The sequence below is a fragment of the Lactuca saligna genome, chromosome 4, assembly GCF_052625555.1.
Source record: "Lactuca saligna cultivar CGN05327 chromosome 4, ASM5262555v1, whole genome shotgun sequence".
Classification (NCBI taxonomy): Eukaryota; Viridiplantae; Streptophyta; class Magnoliopsida; order Asterales; family Asteraceae; genus Lactuca; species Lactuca saligna.
Genome location: NC_136420.1, coordinates 26,310,313 through 26,330,284, shown reverse-complemented (window position 1 = coordinate 26,330,284; position 19,972 = coordinate 26,310,313). Strand labels below are relative to the sequence as shown.

The 19,972-nt window shown below is 33.0% G+C and overlaps 1 protein-coding gene across 1 annotated transcript; it reads right to left on the bottom strand.

The window, feature by feature from the left end:
* Window positions 1–10,313: 10,313 nt before the first annotated feature.
* On the bottom strand, window positions 10,314–14,336 carry LOC145041417 (protein argonaute 2-like). The gene is made up of 3 exons (XM_078989483.1): window positions 13,395–14,336; window positions 12,030–13,245; window positions 10,314–11,938 (listed from the first exon to the last, which is right to left on the bottom strand). Exons 1-3 carry the CDS (start codon window positions 14,209–14,211, stop codon window positions 10,513–10,515), a joined length of 3,459 nt encoding a protein of 1,152 aa, XP_078845609.1. The 5' UTR covers window positions 14,212–14,336; the 3' UTR covers window positions 10,314–10,512.
* Between the last annotated feature and the right edge of the window lie 5,636 nt (window positions 14,337–19,972).

The window sequence follows — 19,972 nt, the reverse complement described above, 5'->3', positions numbered from 1 at the left end:
GTAGCTTAAGGCATTGTGATGTGTCTCGTGTGGCTCTATCCGTAATAGAGCCACGACATGTCGGAATCAGGAAACGGTAGTTCGAAGGAGGCCGAGTATGATGTCAGACTATAACTATGCTGGTAGTATTCACCTTTTTGCGTCGGATTCAGTGGTGAAAGGTTGTCAACCTATGTCGATCGGATGGATCAAATGGCTTGAAGGAGATAGGGCTGTTTGGTTAGACGAGGTATTCTCCGGAGGTCGCAGGGAACTACTGAGGGTGTTTTTGGCTCAGCAATCGGGTAGGTGTGCGGTGTTCCGGTCAGTTGATAGATAGGTTGGGACCAGGGAGGTCCTCGGGTGTCCTCTAGGGAAGCAGCCAAGTGGCAGCAAGAGGAGTAAGAGTGACTTTAATGATTTGGGGTATGTGTGTGGAATTGCTTGTTATTCGGTAGTCACAGTTGATCGGTGATTTTGTTCATTAGGAAGCCTCAAGGTATTGCGAGTGGAAAGTATTCTATCTAGATTGGTTTCTTGGGAAATCAATTCGATGATGATTCGTTGTGGGCAGACTGTCAGGGAGACATACCATCTCGAACTTCAAGATTCGGATGAAGCAAAATATAATCAGGTTGCAAGGAATTTGTTCATCTTCGGGTTCTAGAGCCCTACGAGGGTGGGTTTCGGTTGCCTTGGAAAGGCGATGGTATGCTCAGGGTTGTGACCATGAGGCCTTAGTTATTGGCGTAAGAAATGGTAATGAATGATTTCGGGGACGAAATCTAATTTAAGTGGGGGAGAGTTGTAAAACCCAGTTTTGAAAGTGTTCGATGGTGTCTTCGGAGACCAAGGGTATAAGCATAATTCAACTATTCGTTCTTTTATGGATCTCGGGTCTTATTTGGAAGGTTGCAAGGCTCGGGTGTGAGCTGGGAGCATTGGGTTTCTCATCACCTTTTCGTGGATATGAAGTTCGTAGGAGACAGACTTAGAATGAAGAGTTTATAGTACTTTGAGAGTAATGGCATTATTAGTCGTTAATATAGAAAAGTGGCAAGGAAGGTGGCCAACATGAGTACGCCCAACGTAAGCTGGGGTACGCCCAATGTAGAGGGGATTAGGAGTCGCGGGTGTTGGAGACGTACACCCAAAGTCTTTAAACCCTAATTTTTAGGGTGTGCCAGTATATAAAGAACATTATACCCTCAAGGGTCAGCTTCTTTCTCACCCTTAGACAGTTTTGACGAAACCCTAATCCTCTTTGAGAGTTCTTGGAGCTTGGAAGGCTTGGTGAAGAGCATTTTGGTGATTTGGATCCATTCTTCAAGGAAGCAAAGGTCAAGGCAAGGTGTTGGTGCAAAAGAGAAAGTTCAGATCTGGGATTGTTGCTTCTCTACAGATCTTTTCAAGGTATAAAGCCATGAACTTGATGATTATCTCCTTAGATCTCTTAGATTGAGTTTTTGGGACCATTTTGTTCCAAAGGTTGAAGCTTTGTGGTTCAATCCAATTTCTAAGACTTGGAGTTGCTACTCTCAGTTCTAAATGAGTCCCTAAGGCAGAAAGTTGCCACCTTTGATGTCCTAATAGGGTCATGCATGAGTTAAGACCATTTCCATGGAAGTAGATTATCATTTTTGGAGTTTGAGCTTATGTGGGTCATGCAAAGCCATCAAGTAAGCAACTTTACGGTTTAAGACGTCAACAAGGACTTGGATCTGTGATTGTAGCTTCTGGATCAAAGTATTAAGCACTTAATGGGGAAGTATTTAACAAGGTATTACGCTGAGCGTACATGCAGTACACCCAACGTACTCATCATTTGGCTAGTACGCTTAGCGTACACAGGAGTACGCCCAACGTACTCATTAGATATGGGTTTGGGTTGTTTTGGGCCTCGGTTGGGCCATGCAAGGGATTTTGGTTCTTTGGGCCTTAGTGGGCCATCAGAAGTCAGATAATGTATGCCAAGGAGATGCTCGGGCTTAGGGTAAACCATATTAGAGGATTTGGGCCCAATTTGGCGAATTAGATCATTAGTGGGCCACTAGTGGGCTTGGAAAGCCTACCTAGTGTTGGGCTTTTGTTTTGGAATTGGGCCTAAGTTTGGATCATACTAGGCCAGGGGTAGAATGGTCATTTTACCCTATTCATGGATTAAGGATTATGGTTTGGAACCTAATTGCTAATTGGGTATATTGTTTGGTAATGGCAGTCCGGGAAGTTGGCGAGGCAGTAACAAAGGAGTTCGTGTGGGAAGCTTCTGCAGTGCGAGGTGAGTTTTCTCACCAATCCAATGGGTCTAAGGCACCAAGGCCGACCCATGTTATGATAGTTGGTATACTTGTTGTGTAGAGTTCTGTGGCATATTTATGCAGTGATACGTGGTAGATATAGCTTTTACAGCTAATGGTAGAGATAGCCTTTGTAGCTAACGGTAGAGATAGCCTTTGGGGCTAACGGGAGAGATAGCCTTTGGGGCTAACGGTAGAAATAGCCTTTATGGCTAAGGGTAGAGATAGCCTTTGTGGCTAATGGTAGAGATCACCTGATAGCTAATTGATATGTGATACGTGGTAGAGGTAGCTTTTATAGCTAATGAATATTTGATATGTGGTAGAGGTAGCCTTTGTAGCTAATTGTTCTGTATTATGTGGTAGAGGTAGATTTTATAGCTAATTGATATGTGGTATGCAGTAGAGATGGTTTTTATAGCTGATACGATATGTGTTGTGTGGATTGTGTGTGGGGTATGCTCTGGGGTACTCACTAAGTTGCGTGCTTACAGGTTTTGTTTTTGGTTTCAGGTATCATTGTTTTGGAGAGGAAAAGCTCAGATTGATCGCAGTGCACACACCTATGATTTCTGTATTGAATGATTTTGGGATGAACTCTGATAAATGTTTTACTTAATGATGATTTGAATTGTCTATAATAAATGGTATCAATGTTTTAGCTATATTAAAAATGAAATTTTTAACTTTGATTTTTGGGTCGTTACATTTTATTAAAAAAATCTTTTATAAAACATTTCTCCTTATGAAAATCTATCAAATCCTCATTCAGACACATCCGAAAGTATGTCTGAATCCCTTAAACCAAGGCTCTGATACTAATTTGTGACGTCCTAAAACTCAGAACCAAAATTTTTTATTTTGTATATAAATAGACCATCATCTAACCATGTTTGTCAAACCATAAATTGTTCAAAGTATATCAATAAACATCCCAAAAGTACAGCAGAGTCAAATAAGCGGAAGTACCTGAAACATAAACTGAAAACCATAAGCAGAAAGCTTAGTGAGCTCCCCCAAACACAACATAGCATACATACAATGGCACCCACCCACCATTGAGCCTCGCTGGGCATCAGGCCCCACTCGGAACATATTTGTTAGTAATCATGCGATGAGCCCCACCCAACACACTCATCAGGCCCCGCTCGGTATACATACAAACACATACAATACATGAAAGAGTCACAGCGACAACTAGCTTACTATAACAAAATCCAATGGGTCGGTATTGGTGCCTTCGACCCGTAAGTACCATGAGAAGACTCACCTCACAAAGAAACTCAAAAGTCAACCCATCCTCAAAATCCCAAAACATGTGATAGGCGCCACCTAGATAACCACACGAGGCATGACCTTAATCTACCTATTAGGACATTAATAGCTGAACAAAGTCCACAAATCAAAAGTCAACCCTCAAGGTCAACAGTCAAAGTCAACAATCAATATTGACTCCAGCTGACTGTCATGATGTGGTCTTTCTTGGCCACGTCGTGGTTTGCTGACTACCAAACAGTTGGAAAAATCCCCACGGCCATGTCGTGGTAACCTATGACCATGTCGTGGTTGCGAGGTTTCCAACAGCTTAAGACATTAAGTTATTTTCTCCGATTCCAAGAGCTCTAAAGCTCAGATCTGGTCCAAAATATGATCTCGAAGGATAAAGTTTCTACCTTTATCCAATAGGGCCACCCAAAAATGTCCAAAACCTAAATGTCCTTGTCCCAAAAGTCTTAATAAGACAAGAACTTAATCGGTAAGAACTTATTCCACAAAGTCTATAGTTCATCCTTTCCAGAAATGATTCTAGCACCAAAACTAACTAAAAAGTTGGTGCTTTATAGACTTGCGTGTCCAATGCATGTCTTGAACCCATATTAGGTAAAAAATGAGGGTTTTATGACCTAATCTCATGCATGGATCAAAAACCCAATCAAATTCCAAATCCATGACACAAAATACACCAAATGTCCCAGAGATTTATAAAGTTGCAAATTTTATGAAATCTCATCATCTCAACAAACAAGAACAAGAAGTTAATGGGATAAAACTAAAGATCTAGAGACCTAGCATGATAAAAATCAAGTCTTGGACATTTACAAAGGTCTAGAAGAGTGATAGGGTGAAGAATGGAGACTTGCTTGCTTGATCTTTGCTTCTTTCTTCCTCCTTCTTCCTTCTCTAGTTTCAAGGAACACCAAAACTAGCTCAATAATGGAGGAAAGTTATTAGGGTTTCTTTGGGGCTTGAGGGGACTGATGGATGCTGAGGATGAGCAGACCCGAGCCTCCCCATTCCTTTAAATAGGGAGCAAACAGGGAAAAATAGTGTTCGCATGCCATCCGCCACAACGTCGTGGCCAATACTGCCATGTCGTCGTGACGTGAATACACGTGACCCATTTTCTCCTCGCCATGTCATGGTGGTGCCTCCACCACACCATGGTAATCCCCAATGTGATAGATTTAAATATGAAAAACGTACTTCAAGATCCGGGCATTACAACAACAAAAGTAAATGTAAGAATATGGTTGAATTATAGCATTCACACGGGTACGTGATATCTTAGAGAACTCACTAAGCTTTATGCTTACTCGTTTAAGTTTAAATGTTTTCTGGTTGTTTTAACAGCAAAAGGAAGAGCACATTTTGGATTGTATCGCATCTATGGATCTGTTTTGGAGTGTTCTGTGACATCTCTAATTTCACGGTTATTTTAAAATTTTTATTTATGCTTATTTGAAAACCAGAGTATTCATTTTAAAGAATAATAGTGCGGAATTTGTTCCCCAAAAAACATGGTAAATACATTATCAAAGCATTTCCGAATAAATGTATTTTACTCATTTTAAAACATTGGGATGTCATCGTTAATACAGAAACATAAGCATAATCAGACCTTATATTCGTTTACACTAGTAATTTACATCTTCTTTAATCTCATAGTGTAATTATTTTCACTCTTTGACCCTAAAATGATGATCTCAAGAGACCTATCCTAAAGGATCTTTATAGCAACGGGTAGACAATATCACTCCGGGGACACCTGAGCGGTATATGTCAATAAGGCAACCATGGGGGGATAGAGTACAGCGAATGAACACACCGTTCATTAACACATACAGGTGCGAGTCTGCTAGTGTTCCCACTAGACTGTATAGAATAGTCTGTGTTCGTCATCTATACTCTGTTAGATGACAATTCACCAATGACGCGTCAGTGCCTTAGTTGTCAACACATCACCTTTATTATTTCACATTTCACGACCCACTACTACCCAATATGATTTAAGTACGATAAAATAAATAGATTATTACTTAATTAAAATATAATTTAACAAAATAAAGTCATATTCATCACAAATATTGTAAACACAGATAATAGCACATATAGCATCTAAGCAATTAAAATATTTCATATCAATATGTAAATTAAAAGTAACTATGCACTCACTTGATATGACGGGTGTAAGCCTCAGATCGTAATAATTCCGATAATAACTCCTTGATATAAAATATCCACTTTTATTTTCTAAAGATATTTTATATTCTTTCTAAACTTTACTTATTGATTAAAGAGGAAATGAACGAGTAAAAATTCATGCATGTCGATATTTATATTTAACTTTATGAATCATGACAAGGATATAAAAAACATTAGTCATTTCTTGATGACCTTAAAATCAACACGTAGCATAAATTTGGATACGTATATACGATTATAATTATTTTAGTCATCTTGTAAAACTAACACGTATACATTTTTATTGTATGATCGTATATTTAAACAACGCGTGTTATTTTTAATTAATAAAATATGTACAACCTTTCCTATATTTCTTACAGGATCATTTTGGATCATTTGCAATTCACAAATCAATTATAGTTACATTTATCGTCCCTCATTTATCGTCCCTCAGTTATTCTTGTATTAACACAATATATTCTTCAAATTACATTATAATCCCTTAACTATTTATTAATAAAATCATTATACCATTTATAATAAATTCTTATCCAAATCATTGATAAACAATAGCTAATGTCGTAAAAGTATTCAGTCAATTATTATCGAAATGGTATAACGGAATATCGTTTCACTTCTTGGGTTCAACCTTAAATGTTTTTTTGACCAAATACGTATTATATAGTTTGAGATTTTACAATCATTACAATTTTCGTTAAGATTATTTATTCTAAATAATCTTCTATTTAAAAATTTTGTTTTATCACTTTTCGATAAGTTTATAACAAGATTTATACAAATCTTACATATTCATAATATTTGTCCACATAACACGTATATAATAAATAAGTATTTTTATAAGATGTAACATAAGAAAATTTATCCTATTTGAGGATTTTAATTATTTGATAAAACAAATATTTATTATTATTATACTCTCAACGTCTAGCCTAACTCGGCAGCGTTACATGTTCTGGTGATTTGATTTCATTATCTGAACTATTACTAAGGTTTTTTTTATTATGGTTTGATATGTTTGAACAAATGGTTGTTTACGCGTACTTTTTTGGGAATGAGATTTGAATGATTACTCTTGCTTAAAAATGAAAATTTTGGTTTGAAATTTTAAACGTTACACCAACCGATGACAATGCAACTTTGAGGCACAATGAATTAGATGACAAGTGAACAATAGAAAACGCTAACCAAAACATTGAACGTGCTCATTAGAAACCCAAATGTAATTTTTAACCACAATCAACCGAAGAAGCGCACACAATTGAATGGTGTGTCAGAAAATAAGACCTCTAGAGGTTGTTATTCCAAAATAAAGCTCAATTAGTTGATCCACGTGGTCTTGAAACCTTGTCATTGCGACACATTAACAAAAGTTTTCTTAAATTACGTAGGATTTATATTGTGAACAATTTATGAATGGTCTCACATTCGATAACCAAAATAATGAAAATATAAAAAAGAAATTGACATTGTCCGAAAAAGGACAACCAATGCAAGCTGCTAAGGAGGTTTGGATTCATAGATAGGAATTATATGCTTTTCATTTATCTCTGCGGGCTAAAATAAGCCGATAAAGGAATTACCATAGTTTATTTACGAGTAAAAGATATGTTCTTATGCTAGTTTATAAGTCTTGAAGTCCTTATTTTGGCTAATAAGACAATAAGTATCACTATGTTTGACATAGTTTATAAGTCCTTGATTTGGCTGGGACAATAAACATCACTATGTTTGACACTATGACCATTGGCCCATCCACTACTTCTAACGAGTTGTTCTAAGATAGTGAATGTTGATATTGGTTTTTATCCTTTTTAAACAAATTTTTTAAATTAGAAAAGTAAGTTTTATATATTTTTAAATAAAAAAAATATGCTAAAATGTACGGTAATATTTGGCGATCAATAATAATAATAATAATAATAATAATAATAATAATAAAATATTAATTTTAATAAATAATATAAGATATTTAAACTTTTAGTAATTTTACAAAAACTCTAATCTGGTTATATAAAAAAATTAGTTTTAATAAATAAAATTTGGGTTACATTAAATTAACAATGAAACCAATAAAAAAAAATGAAATTATTATATTGTATATAAAATATAATCTAAGGGGGTGTAATGTTTACCTATCTTAAGCTTATTTGGCACAATATAGTTAACTAATTTCCTGAATATGTTTAGGTTGTCAAAATCGATAAACTAAAATTTAGAACTAATGTATCATCGAACTTATTAATTAATTAATTTTTCCAAATATATTGTTTATTAATTAGGAAAATCTTTTGAAAAATCCTAAAATTTTAATCAAATTTATGAAAAAATCTCAAATTAAATTTTGTTTATAGAAAATAATAGAATAGCGGTTAAAATTTCGAAAAAAACCTTTTTTTTGGCCGGTTTTGTAGATTTATCCGGTATTCTATCATTTTTCGTTAGTCTGCTCAAAATATTAGGACTTTTTGAAAATTACCTAATAACCAAAATATTAAGAATTTTCTAAAAATTACTAGAATTAATGGATATTATTATTAACAAATCATTTATAAACATAACAAATATTTTTTATCATAAACAAATGAATACATTTGTTTCAAATTTCTAGGAATAGAATTGTCGATTAGATACTCCATTATTGTTTGTTGACCACTTCAAACTCCCTATGTTCCTTCTATATATCGTTGTGAGTGTTATTATGAGATGTACTCTATACGTTTCTTCAATTAAATACAAAAGTTGATAATATTTATTAATACACAATCAATAAGTATCTTGTTGCTATTAGGCGTGGCGTTATAGGATCAAATGTTATTAGAAAATATCATTACACAGTGATTCTTGCACACACACACACACACACACACACACACACACACACACACACATATATATATATATATATATATATATATATATATATATATATATATATATATATATATATATATATATATATAGGATACAAATCCAGTAAGATATTCACTAAAATTATCATAAAAGTGAATTTTTTTTCTTAATTTACCTAAAAATGAATCATGAAAGTGTTTTTTTCGGAAGTTTTTTCTTGTGAATCATCTTACTTTTGAATCATCTAATGATTCATTTCAATTTTGCTAAGAAAATATGCATACAAAAAAATTTCTTACCTTCCTACCAAAAATTTTCTTCTTATTTGATCTTAATTCTATATATATATATATATATATATATATATATATATATATATATATATATATATATATATATATATAATTATGTTCTTTGACCTAAATACCACCTAACCTCCATATATTAGTCAGTAACAACCATGTGAGGTATAGATGTTGGATGGTAGTTAGGTTAAACAACATAAGAGGAACACCAACATTCGAAGAACACTCACTAAGTAAATCTCATCATCATACACACAACGATGCATAAGAGAAACATAGAATGTTTGATGTGGTCAATAAACAATAGAGGAGTACTTAGAACACCAATTTATTCTTAGAAATTAACAACAGTGTATTTCTTTTTTATAATAAAAATATTTGTTATGTTTATAAATGATTTGTAATAATATTCATTAGTTTCATGGTAATTTTCAGAAAAGTCTCAATATTTTGGTTATTAGGTAATTGCCGGGAAAGTTCCAAAATTTTGAGCAAATTAACGAAATGACGGAATACCGGTTAAATCTACGAAACCGGACGAAAAGAGTTTTTTCGAAGTTTTAGCCGGTATTATACGTTTTTTTATAAACAAAATTTAGTTTAGGATTTTATCATAAATTTGACTAAAATTTTAGCATTTTTTGGAGATTTCCCTATTAATTATAAAAACCTTAATGTTTTTCGTGTTCTTGTCATTTTATATGTTTCGTATAACTAATTAATTAGTTTTATCAAAACTCATTTTTTATAAGTCTCCACTCTTACTATTTTGCTCCGCTACTGATTCTGAAAAAATGAAATATTTTTAAAGGTCCAGAACGAACAAGAAAAAAAAACACTTATTTTTATTATAATTCCGTAGTTTTAAATAAAAATATGTAATAAAAAAATAGACCCTGCCCAACTGCCTACTTTGCCCCCCTGGTATAATTGATTAACTAGATTTATCAAAAATCGTTTGATTAACTAGATTCATCAAAAATCGTTTTTTATAAGTAACGACTCTATTACTATTTTGCCCCACTACTGGATAGGATTTTCAGCGTTGCTGTCCAAACCGGTTACCCAATATCGGATCACATTCAAATCAATAGAGTCGATCAAAAAAATGATGAAATAGTGCAACTGATTTAGAACTAGCCTTAGGTAGAAATTTGGTTTTCCGAATCCAGCTTTTTACCCAATCTGATTTTTCCTTAAAATATGAACTCCAAATCGGTTAAAACCGAACTTTATAAATAGAAACCGGTTTCAGATTATCTGGTTTTATGTACACCTCTAAACCTAAATATAACATTTTATTTTTCGCTTCTCCACAAAACAAGAAAATCACCAAAAAAGAAACACATAACACAATGCTCAACTTGTGATTAATATATAAACGAAACAAGAAATAGAAGCAAATAACCAACAATAAATCGTTAAAAAGTGACAAAGGTTTACTTGCAATTACTAATCCTAATTGTGTCAACAACGAATATAAAGAAACAACACTGAAAAGGCATGAAACGCATTAGATTCACGCACAAACTCCTTCACTATTTAAGTTTAGAAAAGGACATTTGACCTCCACAAGTATCGCCCCCTCAACACCCCTATATGAAAAACATAGAATCCCTAAGATGATCCTCAAGATTATAGAAAAACCGATCAAACGAAGACGATTCCGACCCACCCATTCCCGATTCAGATTCCGATTCCGCCGCCACCTCTTGAAACATCCGGCCGCGATACGCCACAAGATCCGCGTAATACACTGGCGGAACCAGCGATACCGGTTTCGTACACCGTGCAAAGATAAAACACAAATGGTATATCAACTTTTGCATCTCATCGGATGTAAACCCGTTCTCATCCCAAATCACCGAGTAATGAGTCGGCTTACTCGTTCCCATTCCACCGAAATGAGAACAAAGATAGAAATCAAACTCAAAAGGTTGAACGATTGTCGTGTCGACAACTGTCCCCGGTGGGACATTCCCGATTCCATTCCCGTTGTTCAAAAACAACCGCGTCGTATGCCGCTTTTGCGCCACCACAAACGTAATCGCGGGTCGGTAGTTTTCGGTATAAAGCGATTTCTTCATGTCGACCATTTCTTTATTCAAAACCATATCGAACTGTCCATCGCTAACACCGTCACGGAATACGACAATCCGGTTTGGTCTGATTCCATTCCGGTGTTCGTAAGTGTTGACGAGATCCAAACACAAGCTCCCGAAGTTAACGATCTCTTCTTTCCGGTGGTGTTGCGGGGAGACACGGGCGGCGTAGCGGGTGGCGGCGGGCCAGTTTACGGAGCCGACAACGGCGGCGACAGACGGCGACGATTGGTTGGCGGCGGTCGGATGGTTTACGTCCGCTCCGATGAACATGAAATGATCCGAACCGTTGAAACGCGGGAACCGTTCGATTAATTCGACATTGCTACCTCCTAATTTCGCGTTTATCTTCATTCCTAAATTAGCAAGAAACTGATCGTTTGCTTTGTTGGCATTGAAGGATAAACAACATTGGGTTATGACACCGATTTGGGTCTCGGATACCCATTTGAGGTATTTGTATCCATCGTGTTTTTCAGCCATTACACAAACGATCATTTGTAATCGTCTGTTGTCTCTTCTTCTACATTCATCCACGATTTCTTTGAGAAGTCGATTGAGTGTGTTGACATCTGAAAACTCTCTCATTGTGGTTTGATGAACCATGATTGGTTCTTCCATTTGTATCCCTATACTTTCACATCTTTTCATTAACTTCCCGATGAAGTAGTTGACATTTAAAGTGTTTCTTCGATCATCACGAGTGAAATCCATCACTGCCCATCTTTCTGCTGATTTTCCAACTACTAAAGTTTTTCCTTGAAGAAGATTCCAATGACATTTCATTCTATCAACCGTTGTTGCCATTGTTTTTCCACTTAAAGAACCGAGTTTCAGTTGTGGTGGAGCCATCACACGTCCATCCACTTCTGTCATGTTCATCCCAACTTCCACTTCAAAATTCTTGATTGCATTCGCACTTCACATTACAAAAAAAAAACGTATATAAAATATAAAAGAAACATCAAGAACATTAAAAACGAAAAAGGAAAAAAGAAAAAAAGACATACCCGTTTTTCCCAGGTGCATATTCATCATGAACCAAGTTGTGTATCTCTCTTTCTCTACAATTTGGATTGAGAAGAGATAACTCTTTTAGTTTTCTAGCAGCTTCTTTACCTAATTGTTCTTTTGGAAATCTTTTATCTTCAGATAAGATACAGAATTCAATCGGGACATAATTCGGTTTCTTACTATTTCCTAAATTTAAACAAGGAACCCCTTTGTGTTTTATCTCTTTACCCCATTTTTCTCTGAAGTAATCTGTAAGCATGATAACTTCAGGTTCTTTCTTCCCTTCAAGATCTTCAAGAACAAAAGAGAGATCTTTAGTAGCTTTTTCAGACAATCCACAAACAGTGTACTTTTGATTTGTCCTACGATGAGTCACACCCACTTTTAATCCTTTCAATGCGCGTATAACTTGATTCCCAAATCTTTCAATGTCATTTACTTCACGAATCCCTTGAATGGCTTCTTTGAGAAAGTCAAAAACTGGCATTCTTTTACGAAAAGGGACAGCTGAGTAATCGAGACACATTACTAATCCATTTGAAGTGACTTTTAGGCTTTGTTGTGAGCCTCTGAATGCAGCAACACCACCATGAAGATCATCTTCTTTTCTATGGACTCGTGGGTATAAACCTCTTCCAACTGGAACCTTTTCCCGAAAAAGATTTGCTTTCATTACTACATCAAGAGCTTGCAATACATCACGAGGGATTTGTATAGCGTTTCCTTTCAAGAAATCTTGAAGCTTTGAAAGACCTAATTTGGTTCCATATTTGATTTTGCAGGTGTAAGATCGACCATGTAATTGGACGTTGTAAGTTCCTTCGGGTAATGAAACTGAACTGTAGATGTTTTTTTCACCATCGTATGCAGTTTGGAGTAGGGGGAATTGATTAGGATTATCAGAACATAACTGCTCCTGGATCAATCGGAGGTCTGATTTTGGTATTGGTTTTTTCAGAGATCGAGAAGAGGAAGAAGACGACATCTCTGGTTTAATGTCGACATCATAACGTAATATAGCTTTTGATGGATCGAACTTCACAGGGAAATGATTAACAAGAAGCTTCACTGATTTCATGGCAAGTTTACCATGGTCAGGACGTTTAATGGGTACATACGCATATTCTTCATCATCCATCGGATATGGTATACATTGTACCTCGCGATGGTGAACTTCTTCTACCTCGCGATGGTGAACTTCTTGAATCCGATCTGAAAATATATCGATCGAACCAAACATATTCATAGAAAGGAAAACAAATTAAACAATCAATTGTAACAGAGAAGAATTAACTAGAAGTGATTTCAGAAATTAGAAAAAAGTTAACACATGTAAAAACCCCCAAACTTTCTGTACGTACCGACGAGGCGGAGCTGAGTTTGAGTGATCGTCGGCGCCGGAGACCGAGACCGAGACCTGACCGGTTGACTATATTCAACAGGACTCGCCCTTATTTCTCTATCGCGATCAGAAAGATCGTGTACACGATCCGTATTCTGCCTATGGTAAGTAGGAGTTCTGTTCCTGTACAACTGCGAACCACCACCTCCTCCGCCGCTAGATTCTCTACGTCTACTACCTCCGTACTGTTCCTGATGTCGATTGTTGTAAGGATGCGAGTAACTTCTATCTCGGCTACCACGACGAGAAAGGTAACCAGCATCAGCTCCACCGCCATCTTGTACGCCTCCATAATACCGGTCGCCACCATATCCGCCGCCTCTCCCACCATCTTGGGCGCCTCTATAGTACCGGTCGCCACCATATCCGCCGCCTCTTCCACCATCCTGTACGCCTCCATAGTACCGTTCGCCGCCATATCCGCCGCCTCTTCCACCATCTTGTGCCCTTCCATGATACCGGTCTCTACCATATCCGCCGCCTCTACCACTCTCTTGTGGGCTTCCATGGTACCGGTCGCCACCATATCCGCCGTCTCTACCACCCTCTTGTGGGCTTCCACGGTACCGGTCGCCCCCATATCCGCTGTCTCTACCACCCTCTTGTGCGCTGCCATAGTACCGGTCGCCACCATATCCGCCTCTACTACCATCGTGCTCGCCTTCATAGTACCGATCGGCACCATATCCGCCTCTACCACCATCATGTGGGTCATCATAGTACCGATCGACACGGCTACGGCTGTAACCACCGCGATTGTAGTCCCTCCGCTCCATTAAATCAGATGTATGTGAATTTTTAGGTTATACAATTTAGAATGAGAAGACTACAGGGACTGTGAAAGTCTCACGATAACGAATGGTAATTGACAGTTATACCCTTTACCATGTGGTCAAGCAAAGCATCCAATCTAGGCTGTCTATCTTTGCAAGTCTATCTTGCAAATGTCATCAATACCATAAATGTTGTATGAGGATAGGATATTTCTACTAGGTAAATTTTACATGTTTTAGGATAATATTTATGAGGATAGGATATTTCTACTAGCTAAATTTTACATGCCTAGATAGATTTTTATTATATTTAGAGAAATTAAATTACCTTCTATCTTTTGTGTTTATAATTATTTCTACCCACTAAAATTATGATAAATCATCATTCAATTTAATTGTAATTGATATATTCTTAATATAACGTTAATGAGTTAGTTACAAAAATATGGAACGATAACACTTGTCATGATTTTATTGTGTAGGAACATTTGTAGGCATAAAAAGTAGAAATCAATTTAACTTCTCTTATATTTATACTGGTTTTTTTGAAAAAAAAAATATATTAATATAATCTTCTTTATTGTTATTTATATATAGTAATATGTAATTATTATTTTTATTATTACCTTTTAAAACGATAATAAAATTTTATAAAAAGTTTTATAAAAAATAATAGTATATGGGAAATGATAATAAAACATAAATTAATGATAATTTAATAATTTTATTTTAATTTAAAATAAAAAATGATCATGGGAGCTATTTTTATATATGTTTACCACAAAATAGTTTAAAAAATTAAAAATTATCAAACATAATTTTTGCAAATGACCACCTACAAAAATATGGATTTATGTTTTGTTGCAAACCTGGAATATTTATAATTTAATATATGAATTTATTTTAAACGAATTTTTTTATTGTGTTTTTTGTAATTAAGGTTTCTATAAACATATTACACTTCAAATTTAGATGTCATGAAATCATATTTTTTAGTTCAAAATTAGGTTGGTGAAAAATATGAAAAACACACACACACAACTTTAATCATTCATAAATTCCATATGTCGACTTTGTTTGAGCTGAACTTTTATTTTTATTGTGTTTATTGTAACAATGTACTTCCACATAGTACGTTCCTAATTTAGATGTCAGGAAGTCATATATTTTTAACTTCAGAGAAACTATATAGTGAAAACTATGAAAAAAATAAAATAAAAAAAATAATAAAACTCCAAAGCTTTCGAATACGAACTTCATAACAATTATCATATCATTTGCATTTGCAAAAGTGATGAGCATTTAACTAAAAAAAGTTATCATCTAATATATTAAACCAACGATGTATGTTATATAGATCGGTATGGTAAAATCTTTTGAACAACAATGGGTATTTAGATAGAAAATAATCGTAAAATAATAATTTATTTTTAAGTAAAAACTATGTCTTTATATTTAAATATACATATTTTTAAAGACTAATTTTAAAGACATATTTTTTACTTAAAAATAAACTGTTATTTTAAGATTAATGGTAATGGTAAAATATGTACAAACGATTTAAATGGAAAAATGTATAGAAAATTTTTTGAAATTTTTTTTACTTAAAGATAATTTGTTATTTAAATATACATATTTTTGAACAAATTATATAAAATTAATTGTAAAATATGTATAGGAAAATTTAACGGTAAAATATGTACAAACAATTTAAACGCTAAAATTTATACATCGTCAACAATAAAATCTGTCAACTATCACATGAGGTGATATGTGTTCAGTCATGTTAAATGCGTTGTTGACATCTAAACAAAAATAAAATATCACTAATCAAATGCACTAAAAAATAATACATGGAATCATGGTCGAATCCACATTGACATAGCCTAAAAATCAATGTTTCTTTACGTAAAGCACATACTAGTCAAAATCATAAAATAAAAAAGTAGAGTTTTGTTTATAATTAAAAACTAAAAGTAACAGTGAAAATAAACTTAATAAAATCTATATCTATATGTATATGTATATTTATATTTATATCATATCATATCATATTATATCATATCATCATATCATCATTTCATTTGAAACTACTATGTATTTTTCCTTTCACCACATTAATTTGAAACTCATATGATTTTTCAATTTCTTTATAATAATAATTATAAGTTGGTTAATAAGGTTGATATATATATATATATATATATATATATATATATATATATATATATATATATATATATATATATATATATAGGATATAGATCCGGTAAGAAATTTTTTTTGGTAGGAAGGTAAGAAGTTTTTTTTCTACATATTTTTTTGACGAACAAAAAAAATGAATCACTAGATGATTCATTTGTAAGATGATTCACAAGAAAAAAATTCTCAAAAAAACATCTTTATGATTCATTTTTAAGTAAATTAAGAAAAAATCACTTTTATGACAATTTTAGTGAATAACAACAAAATCATTATATAAATGAATCATCGAGATGTTTTTTTGAGAATTTTTTCTTGTGAATCATCTTACAAATGAATCATCTAATGATTCATTTTGTTTGTTCGTGAAAAAAATATGTAGAAAAAAAAACTTCTTACCTTCCTACCAAAAATTTCCTTCTTATTTGATCTTGACTCTCTCTCTCTCTCTCTCTCTCTATATATATATATATATATATATATATATATATATATATATATATATATATATATATATGTTATAATTGACTAATCACTTAGTTGATTGAGAAACAATACTCTTATACTAAAATGATCCAACATCATGAAATATATATCAAAGATGATTTTTGGTTGCCCCAATATCTTTCATGCCTACAATATAACACACCAATGCATTTATGTAGTATATATCTATAATATATGAAATATAAAAATACCATGCAAAATAAATTTAAAAAATAAAAAATATATAAAGAAACCTGAGATAGTGGGTTGTATTATTTCCTTGAATTTGAATTTTTGATATTATTTGTTTTAAATCAATCAAATAGATTAATTCTTTGAGTCTTTAATATACACAAAGAAGATTGTATAACCCCAATGTATTTCATTACTGAACTCTTTCTTTTAGACATATATGACTACAACATTTTTTTCCAATTTATGTATTCTACATAACAAACTTTGAAAGAGAAAGAAATTAAGTATGAGTAACCAAAAATGAGAAATGATGTTCTTATACAGGTAATATATTTCAATTAACATATCAATTAATTAGAATAAGCTGAAGAGTTATAAGGTTTCAAATGAATATGGTTCAAGATATGTGGCTTATCTTCACTATATTCATTTGAATAGCCCATTTATAAGAGATAGATAGATTTAAAGAAAATGTATATATCCAAAGAAAAATACAAATTTGCTTCTATTATAAATTCTATCAAACGATTTCATATTTTATAAAATACACTTCACCCAAACAAATTAATATAAAAAAAAAAACTCAAATTATAATCTAAATTCTAAAAGACACTTTGTCCAAACAAACTCTCACTTTAGAATCCTCTTCAACTACAAGGTCAGAAAGTATGATTGAAAGTGTGAAAACGGTAGTGATTTAAGATGATTTAAAAAAAAAAGACATTTTGACAAAATTAACGTTGTGTGATAAGAACCGATACATGAACTTTTACCTCAAGAGTCATTCATGATTCAATATTTTGAGTACATAGTTGATCAAGCTATTGGTTCATTGAAGTGAAGATTTGAACAATACAAATAATATGAATACAGTTTTGGTTTCTTATTCACAACAAAAAAAAAAAAGTTGAAGTCATTGAATGCTAGTGAGTCAATAGCAAGTTGCAAAAATCTTGAAAAGAGGTTGCAAAATGGTCATATCTCAAACATCGATGGATTTATCCAACGAACTAGATATGTTACAAAAAGATTTATCAATTAAAAATAATATTGGTTATACAATACTAAATTTATTAAAAATGATAAATGCTTATCAAAATTTTTGTCTAGCATATAGAATATTGTTGACTATTGTCATTACAATTGCATCAGTAGAAAGAAGTTGTTTAAAACTGAAGCGTTTAAAATCTTATTTACACTCGACCATGTCTCAAAAGAGATTAAATGTTTTGGCTTTAATTTCAATTGAGAACGAGTTTCTTGATAATATTGAGTATGAAAATGTAATAGATGAATTTGATGCTAAAAATGTTAGAAGATCAATGTTTAGAAAATAGTTGTCAACTGGTTTTTTATCTTCTTATGAAAAGTTGTTTGTGATAGTTACAACTTATTAATAATGAGTGAATACATAATGTTTGTGGTAGTGAATTTACCATATGTTTGTTACCAAATTTAGGTTTTGAGTTTAGTTGTGTCAAAATTACTTAATAGTAATATTATATATATATATATATATATATATATATATATATATATATATATATATATATATATATATGTATATATATATATATGGGGCCTCACTTTGATTTTCGCACAATGTGCCGAGCTTGCCTGGTACTAACTTATGTAGGTATTTTCTCGGACCCATCCAAGTAGATGAAAAGTCATGAAGCGAGAAATGATAGTAGGATACGCATGCCAAAAAAGGCCTATGGTTGCCTTCGAGTCGTGTATTTGATTTAAGTTTCAATCGATCGATCAAACTCAATTGCTCTAGAAAGAAATATCGACATTCAAGTTCCAATCCGTCCGCTGCCTTCGATCATAAAGTTTCAAATGATCAGTCGTGTATCCCTTGTGTTCGACATTCAAGTTTCAATTGATTGGTTGTGAACATTTTTTTTTTAATTTACATGACGATACGTAGAACAATTTTTTTATATTGAAACAGTAAATATAGACATGTGATTGCATTTTTCTAAAATGTTGGAATCTATGAAATACATGTAGAGTTTGTACTTTCTCATTTCTTTTGTAATTAGAAGCGTATATCACTGTCACACTCATCAATAGTCAATTCGTTATGTATTATTTTTGTGTGGACGATATGTGTTCTTTTTTTAGTGAATTGTGGAGGTGATAAATTAAATCATAGGCTGAATGATCCCGATCACTTAACATACATTGCACCAAACTATGAATAGTTAAGTCGACCATTTTGCCCCTTTGGTTCAATTCTGGTACTGAGAATTGTTACAACGGTTGGTACCGACATTTGAACTACATTATTTATAAAATCGTAGGACCCCAAACCCTTAGGGCCCCGATCCCATATGGGGAATATTTGTTAAAATAATTGGAGGTGGGGAAAGATTAATCCTCGTTTTAATTTCAGGGGCGGGGATGGGGATATGCACTCCCGTCCCGAACCCCTATGGGGGATCGTTAATATATATATATATATATATATATATATATATATATATATATATATATATATATATATATATATATATATATATATATATTAGTTATATAAATATAATAAATAATCGCAATGTTTTTGAGCTTACAAAAATCAACAAAAAAAATCATGTTTTGAATTTGTTAGTATAACGTTTTTAAGATGTGATAAAAAAATTTTGTTTTTAACATGTAAAATTATGTTATAAATAACTATTATAACTAAAAAAAATAAATTCTTTAAGTTCAAAAAATAACTTATTTTAGCCCAACAAAAATTTTGCTTTTATCAAAGTCACAACCATTATTTACAAAAAGATGTTTATTTTGAAAAGTGCATCGCATACATAAAAAGTTGAATTGTAAATGAAATTTAGCAATTTTGACTCTTGAGATAAGAAAACCAAATCAT